The sequence below is a fragment of the Humulus lupulus genome, chromosome 8 (genome assembly GCF_963169125.1).
Source record: "Humulus lupulus chromosome 8, drHumLupu1.1, whole genome shotgun sequence".
NCBI classification, from domain to species: Eukaryota; Viridiplantae; Streptophyta; class Magnoliopsida; order Rosales; family Cannabaceae; genus Humulus; species Humulus lupulus.
The window spans coordinates 30,896,784-30,920,670 of NC_084800.1; the positions used below are offsets into that span (position 1 = coordinate 30,896,784).

Below are 23,887 nucleotides of genomic sequence, written 5' to 3' on the forward strand. Positions count from 1 at the left end.
CCAGAGGTAGTCCAACGAAGCCCTAACTGAGAGGGGACTCTATGGCAGCAACTAGGGTTTCAGAAGACCCTATGCGAGAGAGAGAATACGAATACCAGCTAATTTATGTATTTATATTTGAATTTGAATTTGAATTTTGATTTTATTTTTAAATGTATCTATTATTTTGTTTTGTTTTAGTTTTTTTATTTAAATTTTAAACAATTAATCAATATAGTTTATATAAGAGTATTTTAAGAATTTCAATAAAATATTATCTATAAGTTGACTATAATTAAAGTCAAATGTTATTTTTATTTGTATTGGCAATTACAATGTTTATTATAGAATTTTATAAAATACAAGATAATATATGGTATTTGACAAAAATAAGGAATATATAATGATGTAAACACTTTGTTCTTTTGACAAAATTATACTTTATTTTTAATTTTATATATCAAATAATTTTTTAGTTGGTTTATTCTTTGATTCGTCACTATTTTTAATTATAATCAGTCTGAAATGATAATTTTATATTTTCAATAATACCATTTTCATACCTAGTACATTGTATATATTATCTAAAATTAGTTAAAAGGTACAATATTTTGAGATAATTTACAATAAGCAAAGTATAAAGTAAACAAATGGGTAATAAGGTGGGTTTAAGATCAACAACATGATACTAAAATAATATTATAAGGATCTGATCTATCTCGTGGGACTCACTTCGGACTCAACATTGAAGAGATTATCCAAGGGAAATTTAGGTATTTATGCATGATGTAGTTTACTATATCTAAAAAATATCATCATTTACCAACATTTTAAAATAATGATACTATTTGCTTGGTTTTCAAAAATATCATTTTCAATTTTTTAGCCTCCATCTCTCTTCTCTTCTCTTCTTTCACTCTATCTTTCGGGTCACCCTTTGATTCTTTGAAAAATCATGACAGTCACCACAAAACCATCATCATTACCAAATTTATTTGAAAAAATATCCCCAACTTTGGCATCCTTCTCCCTTTTTTTCTTATCTCTTTATTCTCTCTTATAATATCCATGTAGACTAAAATAAAATGCCCCATGACATTTTATGATGATAAAAACATAAACTCACTAAAAGTTTAATTAAGACACTAATTTATGCATTTCGAATAGATATATGCATGATTTTTTTTTGTTTTGTTTTTATAATTTTTTAGATTTGAAACGTAAAATTTTGTAGAAAATTCGATACGCCTTGATGCCCAGTTCGATGGGCTCTTAAAAATAATGATTTTTATGAAAAAAAAAACAATTTTATAGAATTAGAAAGTGTATAACTTTTAACTCGAGTATCCGTTTGAGATAATTTTTTTTTAATTTGAATATTTTTCTATGAACTACACATGTGAGATGTGTACACCTTTGAGAAGTTTAAAGCTTGAAAATATACCCACCTTTAACCGTCCAATGATTTTGATAATTTGGTTGGATTAACTCGTTTAAAAAAGATTCATTTATGTATAAAAACTCGAGCGATAATTTGTTATTGTCGTTTATTCATCTCTCTTCTCTTTCTCTTCTTTCACTCTCTCTTTCGGGTCACCCTTTGATTCTTTGAAAGGTCTTGACAGTCACCACAAAACCATCATCATCACCAAATTTCTTTGAAAAAATATCCCAAATTTTGGCATCCTTCTTCCTTTTTTTCTTATCTCTTTATTCTCTCTTCTAGTATCCATGTAGACTAAAATAAAATGCCCCATGACATTTTTTGATGATATAAAACTTAAACTCACTAAAAGTTTAATTAAGACACTAATTTATGCATTTCGAATAGATATATGCATGATTTTTTTAATTTTTTAGATCTGAAACGTAAAAATTTACCGAAATCTCGATACGCCTCGATGGATTCTTAAAAATAATGATTTTTATGAAAAAAAACCATTTTATAGAATTAGAAAGTGTATAACTTTGTATAAAAAGTCAAGCAATAATTTGTTATTGTCGTTTATTCACATAGTGGTCTTGTAGCATTGATGTTTTTCACGTGCTGTAGCTTTATGACATATTGTCGTTTTATTAGCTGATTTTGGTTACGCTAATGAAAATATCTGAATTTGTCCTAAATTTAAATGCATCCAACTTTATTTACTCAAACGATGTGGGATATATTGTAGAAGATTCATTTTACTAAAAAGTAGTAACTTTTTATTGTTGTCTTAACATAACATATTCATTTTTCATCATAGAATTATTGTCGTTTACACAGCTATTGTTGTTTTAACATTCACATATTTATTGTCGTTTAATGTGTTGTCGTTTTCACAAATTGTTGTTGTTTCTATATGAATTTCTTTTTTATCAGCTAACTCGGTTAGACAATTGGAGGCGCTTTAATTTATTCTTAATTTAAATGCATTCCTATCATTCAAGAAGTTAATCTATTACAACAATGTAAGCTACCCTACATAGCTTAATTCGAGGCTAACAGCCTGAACAAAATAACAACTAACTAGCCGACGGAAATACTAAGTAACAAAAATAACAAATATCATTACACATAATACTCCCCTTAAGATGGAGAGTATAAATTTTTGAGGCCCATCTCAGAGAGAAAGCATGAAATACAGTAGGAAATGAAACCATAGTAAGGAGATTGGCCATATTATTTTTGGAGCTGACATGGATCATCTTGAGCATCCTAATTTGGACATTTTCTATAATTATGTGACAGTCAATATTTTGTGTGCTCGTGAAAAACAGGGATTTCAGAGAAATGAATTGCAACATTATTGCAAAAAAAAAGCAGGGTAGGAGTTGTGTGATAGACTTCAAAATCTTTGAGGATAACAAGTAACCATATGATTTCACATGTTGTGTTAGCCATTGCACGATACTCTGCTTCAGCTAAAGAACGGAACACTGTTGACTGCTTTTTAGACTTCCAAAATATTAATGAGTTACCTAGGAAGACACAATAGCCAGAAATAGATCTCCTTGTGTCAATACAACTTCCCCAATCGGCATCAGCGAAGGCAAAAATTTGCAAAGCATTTGAATGGTCAGCAGTAGGTGAGAAAGATGGGAAGAACCCTGTCCTGGTGTAGCTTTTAGGTACTGTAAAATTTGATTGCAGCATGAAGATGAGGCTGGCGTGGATCAGTAAGACATTGGCTCAAATGATTGACTACATAGCTTATGCCTGGTCAGGTAATTGTTAGGTAAAGCAACTTGTCAATGAGACTTCTATAAGCAGCAGTAGGATCTTGAACTAGTGTTCCCAAATTCTTGCTGAGTTTGACATTGGGTTTAGTAGGAGTAGAAGCAGCTTTAGTACCTAAATAACTTGTGTCAGACTAATTGCAAAGTAAAAAGTCTTTGAGAGAGATATTACATTTTTATTTAGCCCAATTTTAAATTCTAGAAAAAAATGAATATGACCAAGATCTTTAAATTTAAACTTGTTGTCTAATTAAATTTTAAAATGTGATACAGCTTGTTCATCATTATTAACTACATCATCTACATAAACAGGACTAAGTATACACCATTATAGTGATAATGCATTAAGAATACTCCTCAACAAAATCAAAATTCGGTTGTGGAGCACAAATATCAACTAATACTAAATGTTGGTAGAGTACTTTCTTTTCAATCAGCTGTTCTTTTAGCTTATTGGAATTTTTTAGTCTGCACTGCAGTGTACTTTGTTTACACGACCTATGTGGGATATATTATAGACAATTCATCTTAATTTACAAAGACGTTGTCGTGGAAGTGGAATGATCTTTGCTGTTTAAGGTTGGTACGTTCTCACTGGCTGCTCAGTTAAATTGTTTTTTCCTTCTCTGCTTTATTTTAATGGAAATATATATTTCCCTTGTGAGAAAGTTAATATGAAATTAAAGAAAGAAAAAGAATAAAATTAAAAAGCATGATTTTCGACTCCTAATCAACATGACATATATTGCATTTTATTATTTCAAAGCAAATAGTTCATTTCAATATTTTTCATGAGATTAATGTGAGGCTTGTTAAAACCTACTGCTGATCAGTAGAATAAACAACATAACAATTCGTGAGAGTTAGCCATCAGAGTGCTCGATCGCAAGTGGCTCGTTGGCTCTTTTTAGCTCATTATCCCCAAATTACAAAAATTACAAAGAGCTCTCTCTTTTTTTGGACCGATTTTGGATTTTGATCGGTGCATGGTAAGAAGTATGAGGTTCCATCTCAAAACCAATTAGTGATGAGTAGAGTAACTCATGCTCTTATAAATAGTATGATGATCCCACATACTTTCCATGTGGGATTCATTCACTAACAATCTGAAACTGGGTCTGAATATTATGCAATAACTCATACTCTGTCAAGCACACAATGACATACACTCCTCCATTTATCTCTGATATATTTACCCATTCACATATTTTGATCTTGATCCGCCCTTCAATTCTTTCCTCAGACTCAGTTCGATAACAAATCAATATCAGTATTAGGCTCTCAGCTACAAAAATAATAAAAAATGAGAAAAAACTTTAGTTTAGAAGCAAAAGAGGCTGTTAATGACTCTGTCCCAGAACCTATTATTGACTGTTAATGATGAAGTCAAATAAACTTACTGCATTTTTTATAGACAGGTGAAGAGTAAAGATCTTTATTGGCATCCATTGGCTTGTAATTCCCAGTTTTGTAAGCCTTATAGATCTCTGCTATGTTAGCCACCACCAATTTACACATCGTTCATGACATAAACGGAACAAAGAAAAGAAAACAAAGGTGGGAAAATGTGTGAGTGCGACAAAAGGAAAAGTTGATGACATAAAAGTGAGATGAGAGATAATAAGAACAAAGTTAATTTGCTTAGAAAGTTATAGTCATAAAATACAGTCCTTAAGCTATTTAATATTAACATTATTACTATACAACAGGGGTAGACAAGAGGTAAGAGGAGGAGTTGTTATTATAGTTTTGTACATATTGTATTAGTAGAGAGAGTTGTAAGTGAAGCAAGTGGCAAATATGGAGGATATACAAATGAAGAAACAAGGAAGTAAGGTGGTATTCAAGAGCATTCCTTGGCCCAAGTACCCTGATAGTGTTATGGTTCCATCTGCCACCACTCGTGCCAGAGTTCCCGCTTCTGTCGAAAGCAATCCCCCGTTGTAAGTCCCGCGAGAAAGCCTTGACGACATCACTCGAGATAACAGTGATAAGTTCACACCTGATCAACAGTTCTACTCATTAATTCTTATATATATGGTGTCACCTTAACTTTTGTGCTTGAGAAACGACCAAATTAAGTTACCTTCGAGTACTTCAGCTGAGACAAATGTAATCAGAGCCGATCCCACATATTGAGGTACGGTGTAAGGGACCACGATTTGGAAGCTCAAGAGTATGCCTAAGCATACCATAATCTCAGATGCCAGTAAAAGTTGCCTGCAAAATAAATAGATGAGTTAAAATGGAGAGAGAGAACAAGGAAAAAGTGACTAGTTTTATCATATTGAATAATGTGACAGATTGAGGCTGATGGTCATAAGATGACTTTTATGTGAACAATCACTTAAATAATCAGTGATAGAGAGTCTTGCATAGGCATAGCCCAAGGCTACCTTGCATATGAAGAAACCAAGCCCAGAATGAATAACAAAGTTTCATCAACAGTTATGTGTTTCAAATTTGAAGAAAATGGTTTTGATAAGGAAATTAATGTCCTTTTTCAAAATCGAATGTGCACCTTTCTTCAAACATGTTGCTGACATAGTTACCAACAATAATGTTTACTGGGAGCACTGTCAGACCAAGACATGCAAGAAAGATTGCCACGCTGCTTGTGGACCATACAAAATAGTATCCGGTGATGACACTTGATTCAGCAAGCAAAATCTCCATTGCATACTTGAGCATAAAGTATATAAATAGTTGAACCTGGTAGAATGACTCAAGTGAGAGAGGTGATCATATATAGTGATGTTTAGAGCAATTAACTGGAAACGAAAAGAATAAGCATACTAGTTAATTAATGCAAACTTAAAGTTGGTAGTGGAAACATGTAAAAAAGGCATGAACAAAACCATAGAAATAGTTTCATGAACCTTTACTGATGGTGTTAGTAATCTATATGCTGATACAATTGAATCAACTGGCTTCTGTATTTTGTCGTCAGAATCTTCATCAGCATCGCAACAATCTTGGACATCATCTTCATCTTCTTGGTTAGCTTCAGAGTTCATTAATAATGGTTGTTTGCAGTCATTCTCTACAGAAACATTTATGCATTGTCCTCCTTCAAAATATGACCAACATTAGCTAAATATATTTTTTCCTACAAGAAAACAAAATGCTCATTTTAAGTGAAAATGGGTATTGAAAGTCACTTACCGATGTCCTTATCCAGCCTTGCCTGAATCATGCGTGGAGATTTCCCTGCGCAAGAAAGGTTTGTTGAAATCACTTGATCAAATTCCAAAAAAAATGAGAAAAATAGTTTAATGGAAAAAAAACAAACCAGAATTAGAGTCCTGCGAGGAGAGATCTTCATAATTCTCACGATAAGGCTCTCTAAAAGAAGTCCAAAGCCAGAGCAAATAGAAAAGCCATGCAAGAGCCATAACCCAACCAGGTAAAGTGTCTTCATTGAATGTCAGGTTGTAAATCTTGAAGTTAGTTTGAAACAAACAAGCAAGAGCAGGACCACATGCCATTCCAAGTGCACTAGCACTGACAAAGCCAGCAGATGCTTGCATTCTTAGTTTAAGGGGCACACAATCACTGATATACCGTCTATTGATTGCTCTTGCCGAACCTAATCTGTAATGACAACATATATGATATTAAATTTTAATATAGGCTAATGATTTAAACAACTAAAAGAGCATGATGAAGGATATGAAATTACTTACCCACAACATAATCGGCCAATGAGAAGAACTGATATTGAATTAAGATCATAAGCCAGTGCATATAAGGTGTTCCCCAATAGAAGAATGATGCTACTGAATACTAGTGGCCTCATGTATGATCTATTTGACCATGCACTGAAATAAACTGAAGAGAACACCTGAGCTATAGCCATTGAACCTATCACAACTCCACAGACAGTGGCTGCAGCTCCAAGGGTCAGGGAATAGTGGTCAGCTGTTGGGACAATTATATATGTATTTACCATATATAGAAATGTGTTTGCCAAGTTCAAGAGAAGTGATATGAAGTGATATCTCTGGTCATCGATATCGTCCTCAGAAGACGCAGTTGGTAGCTCATCTGGGAAAATAAGTGCATGTCTTCCCAAGAATTGAAGAAAATTTGTCGAGTTTGATAACCTCTCAACAGCAGTCTTGATGGAGTGAACAACAGGATCCTGCAGATACAGATCATTAGATGGCATTTCCCAGTGTAGAAAGTACATATGAAATCTAATTAAATGAACCAATATTACTAGTAGTACTCTACTGCTGAGCTGAAGCAATACTGGAGGAATTGTTAACAATAAACAATCATTTAATAGGTTAAAACCTAATTAGAACTGAAATTCAATGCCCAACTACTGCTACTATACCTTCAGTTCATTATAATTGTATAGTAGATTTTTATGTAAATTGGTTCACCCAAGTCAATTGAAAAATGGATTAAGAATATCTTTATCCACCCTAATCATTTCATAACCAGATTCTAAACTATTTATGTACAGCCATTTTTACCACCTTAAACATATGTTAACATCTCTAACAATACATATATGAAAAAATACGATACTTGGATGGATATGAGAGTAAACCGGATGGGAAAGTTCAGGCTGATCATATATCGATACATAGCTCCCACGATTGTCTTTAAGGTCTTGGAGTTCTGCTAGATTGCGAGATATGGCTCCAACAACTGCCACAACACTCTGCACATATGACCAGAGAAGGTCAAAAATGGAACTTACAGTGAAACATGAAAAGAAGAGACAAATTAATATGAGGAGTAATATATAACTTTAGTCGATCTTGTAGGAGTAGGGCATTACCACATGCTTGAAGACTTGGCGCAATTGAGAATAAGGATGATTGGAACGAGTTTTGACATAGTAATCAGTAAATTTATAGCCAAGGCGCTTGTCAAATTTCTTCAAAATCTTGCGTAGACCAATAGCATTGATTTCAACATAAAAGATAAGCCTTAGAAGATCTCGGCCAACATCTCTATAAGCTTCTTGCACTTCAGATACTTGTTTTCCTTCTGGCTGCTGTAAGAGGGCATCATACTGGTCTCTGAGATTGGATATCCTGCTTGCAAGCAATCCTTGTTGTTCCAGAAGAAACAAGACAATCTTCTCAATCTGGAGATTAAGGATATAGGATACATCACATAAATATATAATTGTAACACTACTTCAATTCATCTCATGAATAATGATTGATGAGATAGATGAGACCAATTAGGAGAATAATGTTTAAGTGAAAGTAGTGAAAATGCATTGGTGAAAAGAAATTAGGGAATTTTACAATTATTTACTTAGAATCTAAATTATTTATAAAAATACTTTCAATTGTTTACGTTTGCATATCATACCGAATTTTGAAAAAAAATAAAAAATCTCACTTCCCGAAATTTTTTATTTTTTAGGTTGTAAAATGTTACATTTTTGTTACTTACGATACCGATAAGATACCAATTGGTCACTTTTTTTAATTAAAAATTTATTTTTAGAACATATTATTTCAGTACATTTTGCTTACCTCCATAACTCATTTGTAGATATCTTAATATATCAATTAGTTATTTTTATATTATATTATGGTATCTTATTATTTAAGATACATTTTTGGTAACCTTCAAACTTATTTCATAAACTGATGAGTTGTCATATAGTATAATAAGTTACCATATAGTTTATTAATAAAAATTCATTTATGAAAACTTTAATTGATCTTTTTAGTCATTCATATAATTTATATGTTTTATTATTTAAGATACTTTTACGTTATCTCTAAACCTATTTTATAAACTAATTATTATCATATAGTATAAAAAAATTACTCATATAATTCCAAATACTATGAATAACTTATTAGAAAATGATATTATTTAGTATATTTTCGTTGCTTGTAAAATCATTTAAGATACCAATTTATTACCTTTTAATACATGACAAAAAAATTTGGTATGCCACAAATTTAAAACAACCAACAAACTTAGTGAGTTACCAAAATAGTCTTCTTATGTTATATTTAAAAGTTACCAAACAATATCATAAATAATTTTTTTTTAAAAAGTTACTTGAAATGTTTCTAAAATAACTTTAAAGTTGTTTAGAATACCATATGTTATCTTTAAATATAAAATAAGAATACATATGTTAAATTTTGTTTAAGTTTAAAATTTAGTTACTTTTTTGTTAACAAAAGAGTAATTGGCGGCAACACCCACTTATCTATACATTTTGTTACACTTAACCTGCTATTTTCTTTTTGCCAATAAAACCTCCCAATCCCCTGTTTCGTTATCAAGTTTACTTTCTCTGTTAGTTTTTGCTTTTAACTGCTAGTGTGGAGCCACGTGGCTTTCTAAAGCAAATGCCATATCATTATTTTAAATTAAAAACTCGATAAAAATATTTACATTAATTTAAAATACAAAAAAATCATTTTAATTTAAAATAGATTAAAAAAATTACTTAAAATATATATTATAAACAAAAAAATTAATATTAAATCATAAATATGAAATTTAAAAAAAAATCTAAACCCTAATTTCCTTCTTCTTCCTTCCTTTCTTCTTCTTCTTCCTTCCTCCCACCGCTAGCCCTCAAGCCCTGCCCATCCCATCTCCGACCACCTGCAACTTCGCCCTTCCCTCAAGCCCCATCCTTATCTCTCTCACCATCGACCACCTGCAACTCCAACCCCGGTCACTTCCCTCTCCCACCTCCCTCGCACCCCGACTTCACCTGCACTAGGGGTGAGCATCGGTCGGTTTGGGCGGTTTTTTCATAACATAAAATCCAGAATTCGATTTTCGGTCCGGATTGGTGCAATCCAAAAACCGACCGACCAAACCAGTTAAAAGAAAAAATCGACCGTTTTGGACCACGGTTTGGTCGGTTAAACCGACCAAACCGAATTTCTTATTTTTTTTATTTTATTTTTCAATTTTTTTTTAAAGTTTTAGTTAAAAAACTAAAATTTTTGGATTGTTGGAATCTATTTTTGTGCATTTTTAAAACATAAATATATAGAACATAATTTCATATATTTTTTTTTTATTTAATCATTTTAATAATTAATAACTATATAATATTATATTGTTCGGTCGGTCGGTTCGGACAAAATTTTCAAACCGACCGAACAGTGGCGGTTTGCGCCGTTGGCGGTTTTTTCGGTGTTCGGAAGGTCGGTGTATACGGTTTTTTCGGTTTTTCGGATTTTATGCTCAGCCCTAACCTGCACCCGAAACCCATAGCCCCGATCCTCCCATCTCCGCATGTGCCTTCGACTACCAAGAAAATGAGCCACCAACTCGCTGCTACCATCACTCTAGACACAACCCCATCTGTTTGCGACCCAATTCGACCATTCTGCCTCCCACATCAAACTCGAGCCCCACAAGCCCCAACCAACTCCAGCTCCACCTTCGACCATACGCAAGCCAAGCACCCCGACTTCACCAGCTATCTGTTTGCAAGAAGAAGATGGGAAGCTAGAGGAAGAAAGAGAAGATATCGCGTGGGAAAAAATAGATTAATGTATTTTTAAATATTTAAAAAAAAATTTAAAATGTTTTTTTTATTACTTTTAATAAATTAAATAATCTTTTTAGAATTTTTTATTTAAAATAATTAATTAATTAATTATGATGTGACATTCGTTTTAGTTGGCAACTTGGTTCCACACTGGCACTTAACAACAAAAACTAATGGAGACAGTAAATTTAATAACGGAACAAGGAATTTGGAGGTTTCATTGGCGGAAAAAAAAGAATAGGGGTTAAGTACAGAAAAAGTAAAGAGATAAGAGAATTTTAACGCCAATTACTCTTTAACAAAATATGAAAAATAAATTAAAATGTTTTTTTTCTGGTTATTTTCTCTGGCAACGGCGAAAAAACATAAACTTACCACATATTAAAATGATCATCTTGAAGAGTAGGTCGCAATGGTACAAATTCGTGAGCCCAACCGACTATCGGTGTGGTCGGAAAATATTTTTGAAGTTAAGGAGAAGAGAGAAAAAGAAAGCAACCTTGAAAAAAGTTATGAAGAAAGTGGAAATAAGTTTCAAAAAATGTATAATTGTAAATAAAATAACTCACGTTATTATTGTAATTAAGATAAAAAAAGGAACTTAGTGTAAATTTTCCAAGAAATTAAGCGAATGGAATTTCATTCATGTGTGTGTTAAACCAGTTACCTGACTATCTAGCAACCTGGAGAAATCTCTAAGAACCAAAGGGCGATTTTGTTCTCCAACCTGAATTTGTTGTGTATAACGGTTCACCTTCTTCTTCATCAACTTATAGTTAATGTAGTATCTGAAATAGGAACACACATATATTGATTATTAACACAAAAAATACACTGATCAAACTTTTCCAACACTATACATTATCTTATTATAACAAAAAATATGAAGAAATAAACAAACACATTAATGATTAATGAACAAGAAAGACAACTCCAAGTAACTTCTCGTGAAGTTTTTTCGGTACACAATGCATACATACCCTTTCCATTCTTGAATCTGAGATTCTCTTAACTTCTTCCCAAACGCAACCATTGTTGTACAAAGAGTCAAGTATAAACCACTGACCAAAAGATTGAAATACAAAATTCAGCAGAATGAGATACAAAATGGCAAAAGGTATTAGTTATTATTAGTATTAGTATTGTTTCTCACCAGTTAACAACATGACAACAAATTTAGCTGATGAAATTTTACAAAGAAAGAAAAGAAAATGTAGAGAAATAGCTGATATACGGTCATTTACATTAGTAGAAGAAGTAAAAGTGGATATTAAAACTTGAACCCAAGAGAGGGTCTCAAATCAATGTCTCATTACCAAACATTGTACATGTTAATAAAAAGAAGAAGCCAACAAAACTTGGATATATATAGTGCGAAATCAGAGTTTTGGTAAATCTAAATGCAAAAGAACAGATCCGTCAAGATATATGTATATATATATATATATAATTATGACACGTGATCTTTCCTTTGACACTCGTCTTAAACATTTCTGAAACTTTTTCTACATTTTTAGTACTATATATGGCCACGTACAACAAATTTTGCCTATTATTATTTGGAATAACAATAATAATAAATATTGGGTAAAGACTTGTTAGCCTTTTCCCACCCTGTACACGTGCACATACATACTGTATATATACGCATGTCATATTGATAATTTAACCTGAAATTTATTTATTTATCTATGTACGAGTGTATGTTATGTGGACTATAATATAGTACTTGAAGACAAGAAATAGATTTTAGAATAAAGTTAGGATAAAATAGGATTAGTAGAATTGAAGAATATAATTTCATATATAAAAAGTAGTATAAATATTTACATATTTTTAATATACAAAAGTCATAATGATTTTAAAAAACAAATATATAACCACCAAAATTTAAATTGCATATTATTTGGTATTAATTTTTTTAATTATTATATCTAGTAAAAGTTACACTCGAATACTTTATACCTTTATAGTAATAATAAAGTAGTTGAACTTGATGTCTTATCCCTTAAAATAATAATGCAGACTCAAATAGTCGCAGGTGGGATTTTAATATTATTTAGGGGGTTTAGCTTTAGACATATGCTTCTAATAGTGTATATATAAATATATATATATATATTTATGCTTTGTTTTTCCACAAAAAAATCAACTTTAAAGAAAGAAAGCTGGATTTATGAATATTTCACCACATCAGGTTTTACATGAATGTTTTCCATGCATATTTCGGTTCTTTGTTGCTTGAAAAAATGCACTGCAAAACATAAGTAAAACCTGATGTGGTGACAACTTTGTATTTATGAATATTTCACTACCCAAAAAAATTCCCGATCGAGTGAAGAGACAATTTTCTCATTATGCATATGTTTCAAACTAATAATTTCTATCTAATATCTAACAGAAAAGGCAACAGCAATACAAGTTTTCTTGTCAGCCCAAGACCTTTTTTAATTTTTTATTGCTATGTGTCAACCAAAAAATAATTTATCATATATTTTTTCTGAAACTTTTCTCCCCTTCCCAAATAGAATTCATTATTTATGTATCCAAAACGACAGGAAACTTCATACAGACCTCTCACTTTTTCTCCCATTTTCCATTCTTAGCAGAAATAATTTCAACTTAAATTAAAATACAATACTAAGAATTGGAACAAATTCATCTTAAGATGTATACTCAAAATAGTTTTTTTTTTAAAAAACTTAAATTTCATTAGGCATTCAAGGTGAAGTGAGAGTTGAAAGTCTGCCAGGAAAATCTATTGAAATTCCACTAGTTATATATATATATATATATATAAACTAGCTGATGGAATTAAGCCAGAATTAGTTGTGTTTTAATTCTGAATACTAACATATAGTTCTTCATATAATCTTCACATATGGCTCTGTTTTGTTGAAATCTTAAAAAAGCGTAATTCTCATATTAATGGCATATGCTAAGCTTCCAGAGAAAAAAGATATTCTAGAGCTGTTCAAAAGAAGAAAAATATTTATGCTAACACTTAATAAGAAGCAAAAATTAAACCTTCTTCCACTCGTAATCGCATGCATATAAAGGTAGGTATTTATACATATATATATATATATATGCAAATTTATATATGTGTGTGAGAGTACTCACAGCTTTAGAAACTATGGTCGAGTAGCAGTGGAAGTTGAAAGGTCACCAGTTACAGAATCTTCAGTGCTGGATGTCAAACTTGTACTCTTCTCATGTTAAGAAAAGAAAAAAAGAGCTGTTATTGAAATCAGTTAAAGAAAAGTGCGAAAATTCAAGGCAGAGAAGAGAAAGGAGGGTGGAAGTGGGTGCATGGTTGCAGAAGAACATATATATATATATATATATACGCTTTTGAATTTTGACAGTAAAAGCAAAGGAGATTTTGTACAGCTATTTCCCACCAGACACTCAAGCTCAACTTTACTAGACCCTTCTGTTCTTTTCACTTCAGTCACTCGACTTTTAGACGAATGAAAGGCCTTCTAGTCATTATCTCCTTAGCTACTGAGTCACTGACCATATATGCCTCTCATTTTTGTGGTTAATAGCTTGATAAAGTAGCAACCAAGGAAAACCATGCTTAAATTTAGGGAATATACCTGTGTTTTTGCAAAATTAAACTTTGTTACTCTGTATTATAAATAATACTTATATGTGGTAACCTATAATTTTAAAATAAGTTAAAAATAATACATCTCTTCTAATTTGGTCAACAAACTTTTGAAAATACCTAAATCACCCTCCAAATTAATAATTAAATCATTTTTATTACATGAATTTTATATATATATATATAATATGTAAAACCTGTCATATATAAATAATAAAATAAATAATATTTTTAATATAAAAAAAGGATTGAAAAGTCAAATTAATATTAATAAATTGATTATTTTATTGTTATTATTATTATTCCTTTATCTTCTCTCTTTTTTCCCGATACCCTCCAGCCCCACTCCATGTTTCTCTCCTTTGTTTTCTTGAAAACCAGTCGGTGTCCATAGAGGACCACCACCCACAACCTTGCCGGCGGCGAGTGATGCCAACCGAGCAACCAAAATCACCACTGAGTCTAAATTGGTCCAATCTTTGCAACTTGTTGCCCCCGTTAGACCCATTTGATGGACCAACCCAAAACCGGAAATGGCTTCCCCTTGGCGTGAGGAACACAAAGGTGTCGCTGGTCTTCTTCCCTCTACCGTTGAATGGTGCGAACGGACCTCGTCGAAGCCGCACCTTCGCGAACTAGATCTCGCCGTCTCCAGTGGCGGCGGACGACAACTTTGCCATTCTTGTGCTCAGGAAGCCAAGTTCTATCTGTCCCTTATGACCCCGACCATACATATATAATTATTCATTTATATATATTTATCTATATATATTTAATAGATAACAATTTTACTAACTGTTTTGCATTAAAAAAACTGAATATAAATGACAAAAATACTAATTTATGTATCATATATATAATTTAATGATTTAATTATTAGTTAATTCAGTATAATCAAGGGTAATTTAGATATTTTAAAAAGTTTGTTGATAATTAGAGGGGAGAGTACCATTTTTAACTCATTTTCTAATTAAAGGTACCACATGATTTATATTCATAATATAGGATACTAAAATTTAATTTTGTCAAAACAGAGTACCGAGTATATTCCCTTAAATTTTATAGGAGGGGAAAGACTACTCAAAACTTTGTTTCACAAGTGGCAATTTAAAATAAATAAATACTTGTTTGTTTAGTTTTAATATTTACACTTGAGAGTATATTCCCCCTTTATTTTCTTTTTTTATTGATAGGGAAAAAGTTATCTTGATATTTTCTTTTAAGATTATTCACCACCTTTGCTTTAGTTACTAGAAAGACGAGAGGGATTGGATGGGATTGTGGAGCACGAGACAAACAACTTTTGGAGCAAATATTTGGGAGTGTGTAACCAAATAAATATTAGACACGTTGTAGGTCATATTAGACCACATACAAGTAACCAAATGAATATACGACACGTTTTAGTGTCATGTGATCCCATCCACAGAGGTTCACACAGTCACTGCCACTTATTATGGTGTAGGAAAATCAATAAATTACACCAACATATTTTCTTAGCTAGTCAATGTCAACATAATATAATGATGCTTTAATTTATGAGACATGTTTATATTTAGGTAGATAGATTTAATGCCATGTACTTGGTGTTCCATTCGCCCTAAACATTATCTTTTTTTCTTGTATTTAGGAATATTCTCTAGAATTAAATTTATTCCATGAATATAAAATTAAGGTTAACCATATACTTACTATTTCCTAATATTATAACTAATATAAGTGAAATCATCATTTTAATATTCTGAAACTCGTCCTTATTATGTACCCTCTTTAGTATTTTATATATATAATAGATATTATCTCATGTCAGAATAAAATATTTTCTTGGTGTGGTTTCCATTTGCGTCCCAACATTTTTTTTTAAAAAAAAAATCTCAAAATTTGCTGTTTTCATTGGGAAATATAGATTTTATGCATCATAACATAAGAATTTTTTTTAATATGCTAACTTAAACACTCTTCCTATTAATGTGCTCCCAACCATGCTTTGGACAAAAATACCCCTTTCATAAACACTTCTTCTATTAATGTGCACTCATGATTAATTTTTGTATTCTGCACCAAAAATTTAAGGCTTTAAATATGCTAAATGTGTAGTTCTCGAAAAAATACTAAGATTTAAAAAAAAAACTAAAACGGACATTTAAGCAAAAAGTTATGGCTCACTAATAATTTAGTCAAATTTCAACGTAGAACATCGATATAGCATCAATGTACCATTGATTTTGCATCATTTTTGCCAAAAATCAAGTTTTCATGATTGCATCGCAAGAGCATCGAAACAACATCGATTTTGCATAAAAAAATGTCGTTTTGACAAAAACAAAAAACAAAAAAACCAAGTTTTCAAGATTGCATCGATTTTTTATCGAATTTGCACAATTTTGGCCAAAAAATCAATTTTTGTTGCATGCATCGCAATTGCATTGAAGAAGCATCGATGATACATCGATGCTTTGCGTTGAAATTTGATGAAAATTTTAGCAAGCCATAACTTTTTGCTTACATGTCCGTTTTAGTTGATTTTTTTTTTTTTTTTGAATCTTAGTACTTCGTTTAGATCTACATGTTTAGCATATTTAAAGCCTTCAATTTTTTTTATGGAGAATACAAAATTAATCATGTGTGCACATTAATGTGAGAGAGGGTGAGAAGTTTAATAAAAGGGTATTATAGTCAAAATTATACAAAATAACATATATTTGAGATACCTATTAAATTTGTCATATAAATGAAATATAGTATATTATTAAGCATATAACCAAAAAAATTCATTTTCATTTGTGGTTTACCATATGTATATATAATTGGTCTTTCATTTTCTTAATTGTTTTTCTTTTGTTGAGAAGATTCATTTTCTTACCTTAGATAACAAATACGCATCAACTTTTTATGTCCTCTCGATGAAAATGATGTTATAATGTCGACAAGATGTCAAAGTTTGTGAATCCAAATTATGTGTGGTCAATGAGCTATAAAAAAAAAAAAAATTTGATTTTGATTAAAAAATATATATTTATAAATAGAAAACCCCCCAAAAAAGAAACTTAAAAAACATAAAAACAAACTTTAAGAAAAGAAAAAAAAATTGTTTAAAAAAATAAAAATCGGAAAAGAAAAAAAAAAGACATATATTGATTTTTAATCCCATATTTATTGAAAAGTTAGTTCTTTACTTTTGTCAACTTCTTTAATCCTTACGATACAACATTCGTAAAAATAATTAATTTGATCATATTTTTCAATAATTTTTTTTCAATTTTCTATATTTATTATAAATTCTATAATTAATTATAAGGGATTGTTGAATAAAAATTAAAACATTGTCTAATTTTTATGTGGTTTGATTATCTTATTTCACGGTCATGGAGATAAAAAAAGTTGATTAATGAATGTATATGATGGGGTGCATACGGGTTGGGTTTCAGGTGCATTGGGTTCAGATTTTACGAGTTTCAGGTTGGGAAATGAGGTACCGAACTTGCTCTGAATTTTTTCGGTTTTTTGGGTAGTTTTGGGTTTCGAGTGGGATTGGGCTGAAAATGGGCCTTGGTAAATTTTTTTCAAAAATACCAATTTTTTGACACTTTTTTTTTTACTTTTCACATGTTTTTTTTTAACTTTGTTGTTAGTTTGGTTTAATTGATTTTTTACAAATTTGGCATTGGTAAAAAAATTTGAAAGAGTAAGGGTTAGGGTTTTTGTCATCAAATTAAAATTAAAATATATATTTTATTAATTTGTTCGGGTGTATCTACAAAACTCGAACCCGACCCGAACATACTCGGATTCAGGTCTAATCTGACCCGAAATTAACGGGTTTTGTCAAAAACTGGGTTTTTCGAGTTACAAGTCGGGTGGGTTGTGCGGGTTTTCAGGTTTTGTGGGTCAAATGTTCACCCCTAGTATATGATAATCAAATAAAATATTATATAAATATATATGTCTCTATATAAAAAATGTGTAAATAACAAATCATATATACAAATACACATAGATAATTTTATATACACTATTAAGTTTTACAAGAAATACGAAATAAACAAGCATAAACATAATAAAAATTAATAATATCAAGATAATCGAGATAATATAGTTATTAGTATTAATTATAAAACAACAATGTAGGTAATAATATTTTCTTAATGGAACATTAATTTAATTTAAAAAAAAATATTATGTATTGTTCAAAATGTCATGATTTTTTTTTTCTCATGTTATGTTTGTTATTGTCATAAATTAAATGTTCAAATATTTTAAGAATGATTCACCATTTATTTTATATTTTTTTATGTATTTTAAAAGAAAAAAATAAATAAAAATAGCATTTAAGGACCTAAATGATACGATTTGAAAATGTTGGGGGACCTAACTTATACAAAATCAGCTTTTTGGACCTAAGTATTACAAAGTGTAAAGAATGCGGACTGCATCTTGTTACACCCAGATTTCGAGACTTGAGGTTGTAACCTCGAAAGCTGGATCCTTCAGGGATGAGTTCGCAAACAAATACATGCTCGTAACCTAGATACCGAACCTTCAAAGCAGATGGCAACCTCGAAGATGGGCAGCCTCGAAGTTCTTGCAAGCTCGAAAGACAGAACATCGGAGTACGTCCATTGTCAGATGACCTCGGACCAAGTGGCCCGAGCTTGGCATAAGTGAGAGCTCGGGGTAAGGCGGCCTCGGTGGTACTTACCCTTTCCAAACTGATTTTGGGAAAACAAGACAACTTGTACTTCATTCATAGACTTAGATGGGCATGATGCTGATCGCTGATCTTGAACGGCTTAATAGGTCACTTGAAGAGACATAGTCCATGCATTCAAGAGATATTATTGTTGTAACTTCCCTACAATAAAAGGATATTTATTAGTCGGTTACACGCCCCCTGGTCTTCAGGGGACGTTTCCTTGTATATAGGAGTTACAGACTTTAAAGCCATTAAATTTATTAATATACAGGAGAACTTCCCAAAACGTGTGGGATAGTATTCTGAGACTTCCCCTATAAATAGAGAAGTCATGTACCTTTGTAAAGGACCGAAATTTTGTGATCTTGAGAGAAACTCTGGAGAATTCAACCCTGAAGGATTTCCAAAAATTTCCTAAGTTCTAATAACAAAGACTCGTGGACTAGGCAGAGTTAACTGCTGAACCACGTAAAAAACTCTCCTTGTTTTATTATGTTATTCTGGCCATAACGCTTTACTGTTTACGTGCTCTACATTTTAAGTTGACAAAAAACGAGGTCAACAGTGTGGTGCTTTCGTTGAGAGCCTTAAGCAGTACGATCCCTGAACAGTTATGGCTGCAAATGATCAAAACATTCCTAAGGAAAACTATCCAAGACACCCTGGGAAGCAGCCAATGGTAAACCCAGATACTGAAGAAAGAAGCGAGTCCTCCGATTCTCGGGGACCTCCAGCACCTCCAGCCCCAAGGGATGAGGATATGTATTACAATCCTGAACGGTACGTCCCCATTGTGGAACTTGAAAACCGACAGCTGAAAGAACAATTGGCTGAAGCCAATAAGCGGAATGAGGAGTTGGCTAGGTTAGCTGCAGAGGCTCAGGCGACTCAGCCTCCACCTCCGCGTGAGAATCAAGCCCCTCCTCTAAGGGACGTGCATGTTCCTCCCCGCAAGCCTCGTGGACGTCCTCAAAAAAATGCTGCCATAAGGAGGCCAGAGCAACCTCCGGCACCAGCAGAGCAATCCGCTCCCTCGAGACCCCGAAGAAGTACCCGAGCTAGGGCTCCGGTTAATTCAACTATGGAGGTACCAGCGGGAACTGGGAATAACCGAGCCCCTACAGAGGCTCGGACTCAAATCCCTGGAAACACGCAGAATGCAACCGACCCATCTCGGGCAAACTCTGGACCGTCTAGGCCTCGAAATGGGTGGCAGCCACCGTCACCCATACGATCCCCTCCATCGCCTATGAGATATCCTTCACCGCCTCGCAGGAATGCTCAACCAGTTCGAGATGATGAGGAAAGACGTGCGGGAAGGAGGCAAGGCAACAGAGAAGCCTTCAGGGAGCGGAGAGGCGCTCAGTCTACAAGAAGTCAAATGTCCCGGTCTCGCACTGCAGAGACGAGGCAGCATGAAAGAGACCTATCTCGAAATAATCATGAGACGAGTCTTACCATTGACGACTCAGGGGATACTAGATCAGTCAGTATGTATGATCGAGGTCAGAAAAATACTGGGAACCACAGAAGCTGCTCCGACCTGCAGGAACACTTGAATCAGAATCGGGGTAATGGTAACCCGTCAAACCCGGACCTAAGAGATCGCCTAAATGGGCGTAAAGATCCCCTGCGAAGGCGCGAGCCTGGAATTGTGATCAATGATAGCCAATTTCAGGCAAGACCTCTCGCGGACTCGGTTCAAGAAATAATTGATCAGTTGGAAAAGGCCTTTAGGCTTTTGCAAAATGAGCGAGGTCAGAGTCGGGATGAGGATTCTGACGAGGAGCTCGAACCGTTTGCTCCCCATATTTCCAACACTCCGTTCCCTCAAGGGTTTCGAATCCCTCATGTCCCACCTTTTGAGGGGAAGTCCGACCCATACAGCCATCTGAGTACATTCAATACTATAATGAGAGCAAGTAACGTGTGTTACAAGCTCAAATGCATGTTATTTCCAGCATCGCTTGCGGGACCAGCCAAAAGTTGGTTCAAAAAATATAAAAGACATTCAATTACTTCTTGGGATCAGCTATCAAAGGATTTCAAGAAGCAGTTCAGAGCCATGATCGGGGTGAGACCCGAGGCATCAACTCTGACCAACGTTCGGCAACAGCCAGGCGAGACATTAAAAAGCTACCTTACGAGGTTTAATTTGGAAGTTGCCCAAGCTCGAAATGTGGATGACAGTGATCATTTGATGGCTGTCCAAGCTAGAGTAATGCCAGGAAGTCCTCTCTGGGATGATATGCAGAGAAAACCGATGAGGTCCTTAACCGAGTTTAATAAGCGAGCTCAAAGGTTTGTCAATGTAGAGGAGGCGAGGTCGACACTGAATATGACCTCTCAGCCCGTATGTAATGCCCCAGATTCCCTAATGTGGTTTAGCGGCTGGATTAGTAGGCCGGGAGGGCCATAATTGCTTAATTATGCCATTAGATGTGTTTATGCGTGTTTATGAGAATTATATTATAATATAATGTTAATTGTATGCATGTCGATGATATGTGTTGAGACCACATTATGATGTGGGTTTGTTCGAGCTATTCGACATGAGACGATCTTAGATTATTGATTAGCGGTTTAGTCACAACAGGTTTAAGTGTCGGGACTTGGGTTGAGTCTCGGGTGATTTTGATGATTAGAGCGTTACCGGGGGATAAAGGGTAACATGATGTGACTTATTGGTATTTGAGAACATTGAGAATAGCGGGAATTGGAGAGCGTTAATTATGATTAACTAGTTAGGAGGAAAGTACCAATTATGCCCTTGGGAGTCTTTAGAAACTATTAATTGACCTAGGGGTAAAATGGACATTTCACCCCTAGGATAGATATAACCTTTGACAGCTGAAGAAAGTGGTGGAAAAACAGAGTATGCAAAAGAGTTCTCCCGTACCTTCTTCTCTTCACCTTTCTTTGTGGTTTTTGAACCAATTTTGAGGATTCAAGTTTGGGAGGCGAGCCTTGGGAGTTTGGGAGTGTGTTCCACCATTGAAGACCATCATAAGCCGAGCTTTGGGTAAGTTTCTAACCATGGTTTTCTCTGGTTTGCCCTGTTCTGGTTTTATTTTGCAGCTGAGATTTCTAGGGTGAATTCATGGTTTTGTTGAGAGTTTTGGCTAGGATTCCCATGCTTGTTATGTTTGGGGTGTGTTAGAATGGTTTTTGGGATCATTTGGCATCAAGAATAGGATTTGGAAGCTTGGAAATCGAGTTAGAATCGAAGGAGTTGAAGAAGGTCGGTTCAGGGGAGATTGGGTCTGGAGGTAGCGCTACAGCGCCCATCTTAGGGCGCTATAGCGCTCCTCAGGAGGCTTTCTGGCGCTTGGGTGGTTCTGAGTATAGCGCTGTGGCGCTAGGGGTTGAGCGCTGTAGCGCTACCTTGTTCCTTCTAAGTCCCGTTTTGAGTGCTTTTAAGGGTTTTTGACTTGGGGTTTCAATCCTTAAGGCCCGGGATCGAATCTACTCACCGTGTGGGCATGTTTCAAGGTCCCGAGGGTGGTGCTTAGGTTAAGACCCTATTATTGTGGATTCTCATTAATGGAGGTTATAATTGGTTGTGACTAGGTAACCGCTAAGGAACTAAAAGATCGATCGTTCTCAGGGGTCGTCCTTATCATACTTCTCGCTCGAACCTAAGGTAAGAAAACAGTGTATGAATACAGTTGCACCCTATGCAGGTATATGACATGCATGGTTTGTTATTGAAGCATGTTGATTGATATATGTGGACATGGATTGCATTTTAAATGCTAGTGAACGCTGATTACCTGTTTATGACACTGACTAGTCAGGGACCGACTCTAAAGTCGATAATCACGCATTGAATGGCTCTATGGCGTTAATGCGGGACCGAACCTAAGGTCGAAGAACTTATAAGCGCTTGCCTGGTCTATGACCAGATGACTATAGCCAAGGTATATGACCCCGGTGACCGTTTGTCACATGGCTAGGGGACGTTGTCCATAATTTCGACTCTAGGGTCGAGAGGAAGGTTATGTTGGTGACTAATCACCATGCACCTGTCCTATTCAAACTTATGAAGGAACTTCTTATCAGTTAAGCCCTGGTGACCCTATCGTCACATGGTTAGAGGGAGCGATGCTCACTATTGTGACTTTTGGCTATTGTCACCTATTCGCTTGGACTGATAGTCCTGAATGGTTATTATGACTGTTGTTGATATTATGTCATGCTTTATTGTGTTTTCTTGCTGGGCCTTGGCTCATGGGTGCTTTGTGGTGCAGGTAAAGGGAAAGAGAAGCTCACCCAACCCTGAGTGGAGAGCTTGGGTGATGTGATGTACATACAGGGCCGCTTGACCGCCACGGTCAAGGAGTTCTCAGAGGGACTAGGGGTTTACCCTATTTTTGCCGCTTAGGCTGGCGGAGATTGTAAATTTGAAACAGTAGCGACTCTTTTGTATTACGAACTACTTGTAAACATTTTGAAAGGCTCATGAGCAATTTGTTTACTTGATGAAGTGCATCCTTTCCTTTTTACTGGTTTTCCACCTTAACCTGACAATAACACTTAGATCACGTTTTAACCAAAGGACTCGGGTAGCGAGTCAAATTTCCGGTTCACCGTTCACCGTAACTGTTCTGGGGTAGCCAGGGCGTTACACCATAACCACAATGATAAAAGTAAACTCTGCCTCAACCTCGACGGACCCACCAGCCTCAAAGCCTACTACGGAAAACCCTTCCAAGAAAAAGAAGAACGAAGGGAGTAACCCCAAGGCCGAAGGGGGAAAGAAGAAGAAGGGGGAAAGATATTTCTCCGTGTACACCGAGCTCAACGAGTCTCGGGAGAATATATACCTGGCTAATGAAAACCAGGTCCCTTTCAGACGTCCAGACCCCATGAG

The 23,887-nt window shown here is 34.1% G+C and overlaps 2 protein-coding genes across 2 annotated transcripts; both read right to left on the reverse strand.

Moving 5' to 3' along the window:
- Positions 1-3,934: 3,934 nt before the first annotated feature.
- LOC133796631 (uncharacterized) lies at positions 3,935-4,781 on the reverse strand. The gene is made up of 2 exons (XM_062234232.1): positions 4,599-4,781; positions 3,935-4,483 (listed from the first exon to the last, which is right to left on the reverse strand). Exons 1-2 carry the CDS (start codon positions 4,714-4,716, stop codon positions 4,290-4,292), a joined length of 312 nt encoding a protein of 103 aa, XP_062090216.1. The 5' UTR covers positions 4,717-4,781; the 3' UTR covers positions 3,935-4,289.
- A 35-nt stretch (positions 4,782-4,816) lies between these two features.
- On the reverse strand, positions 4,817-14,058 carry LOC133796630 (SPX domain-containing membrane protein At4g22990-like). The gene is made up of 12 exons (XM_062234231.1): positions 13,832-14,058; positions 11,689-11,769; positions 11,376-11,496; positions 7,994-8,305; positions 7,760-7,873; positions 6,885-7,342; positions 6,491-6,792; positions 6,364-6,408; positions 6,078-6,268; positions 5,720-5,910; positions 5,285-5,418; positions 4,817-5,200 (listed from the first exon to the last, which is right to left on the reverse strand). The coding sequence occupies exons 2-12, from the start codon at positions 11,739-11,741 to the stop codon at positions 4,962-4,964; spliced, it is 2,160 nt and encodes a 719-aa protein (XP_062090215.1). The 5' UTR covers positions 11,742-11,769; positions 13,832-14,058; the 3' UTR covers positions 4,817-4,961.
- Between the last annotated feature and the right edge of the window lie 9,829 nt (positions 14,059-23,887).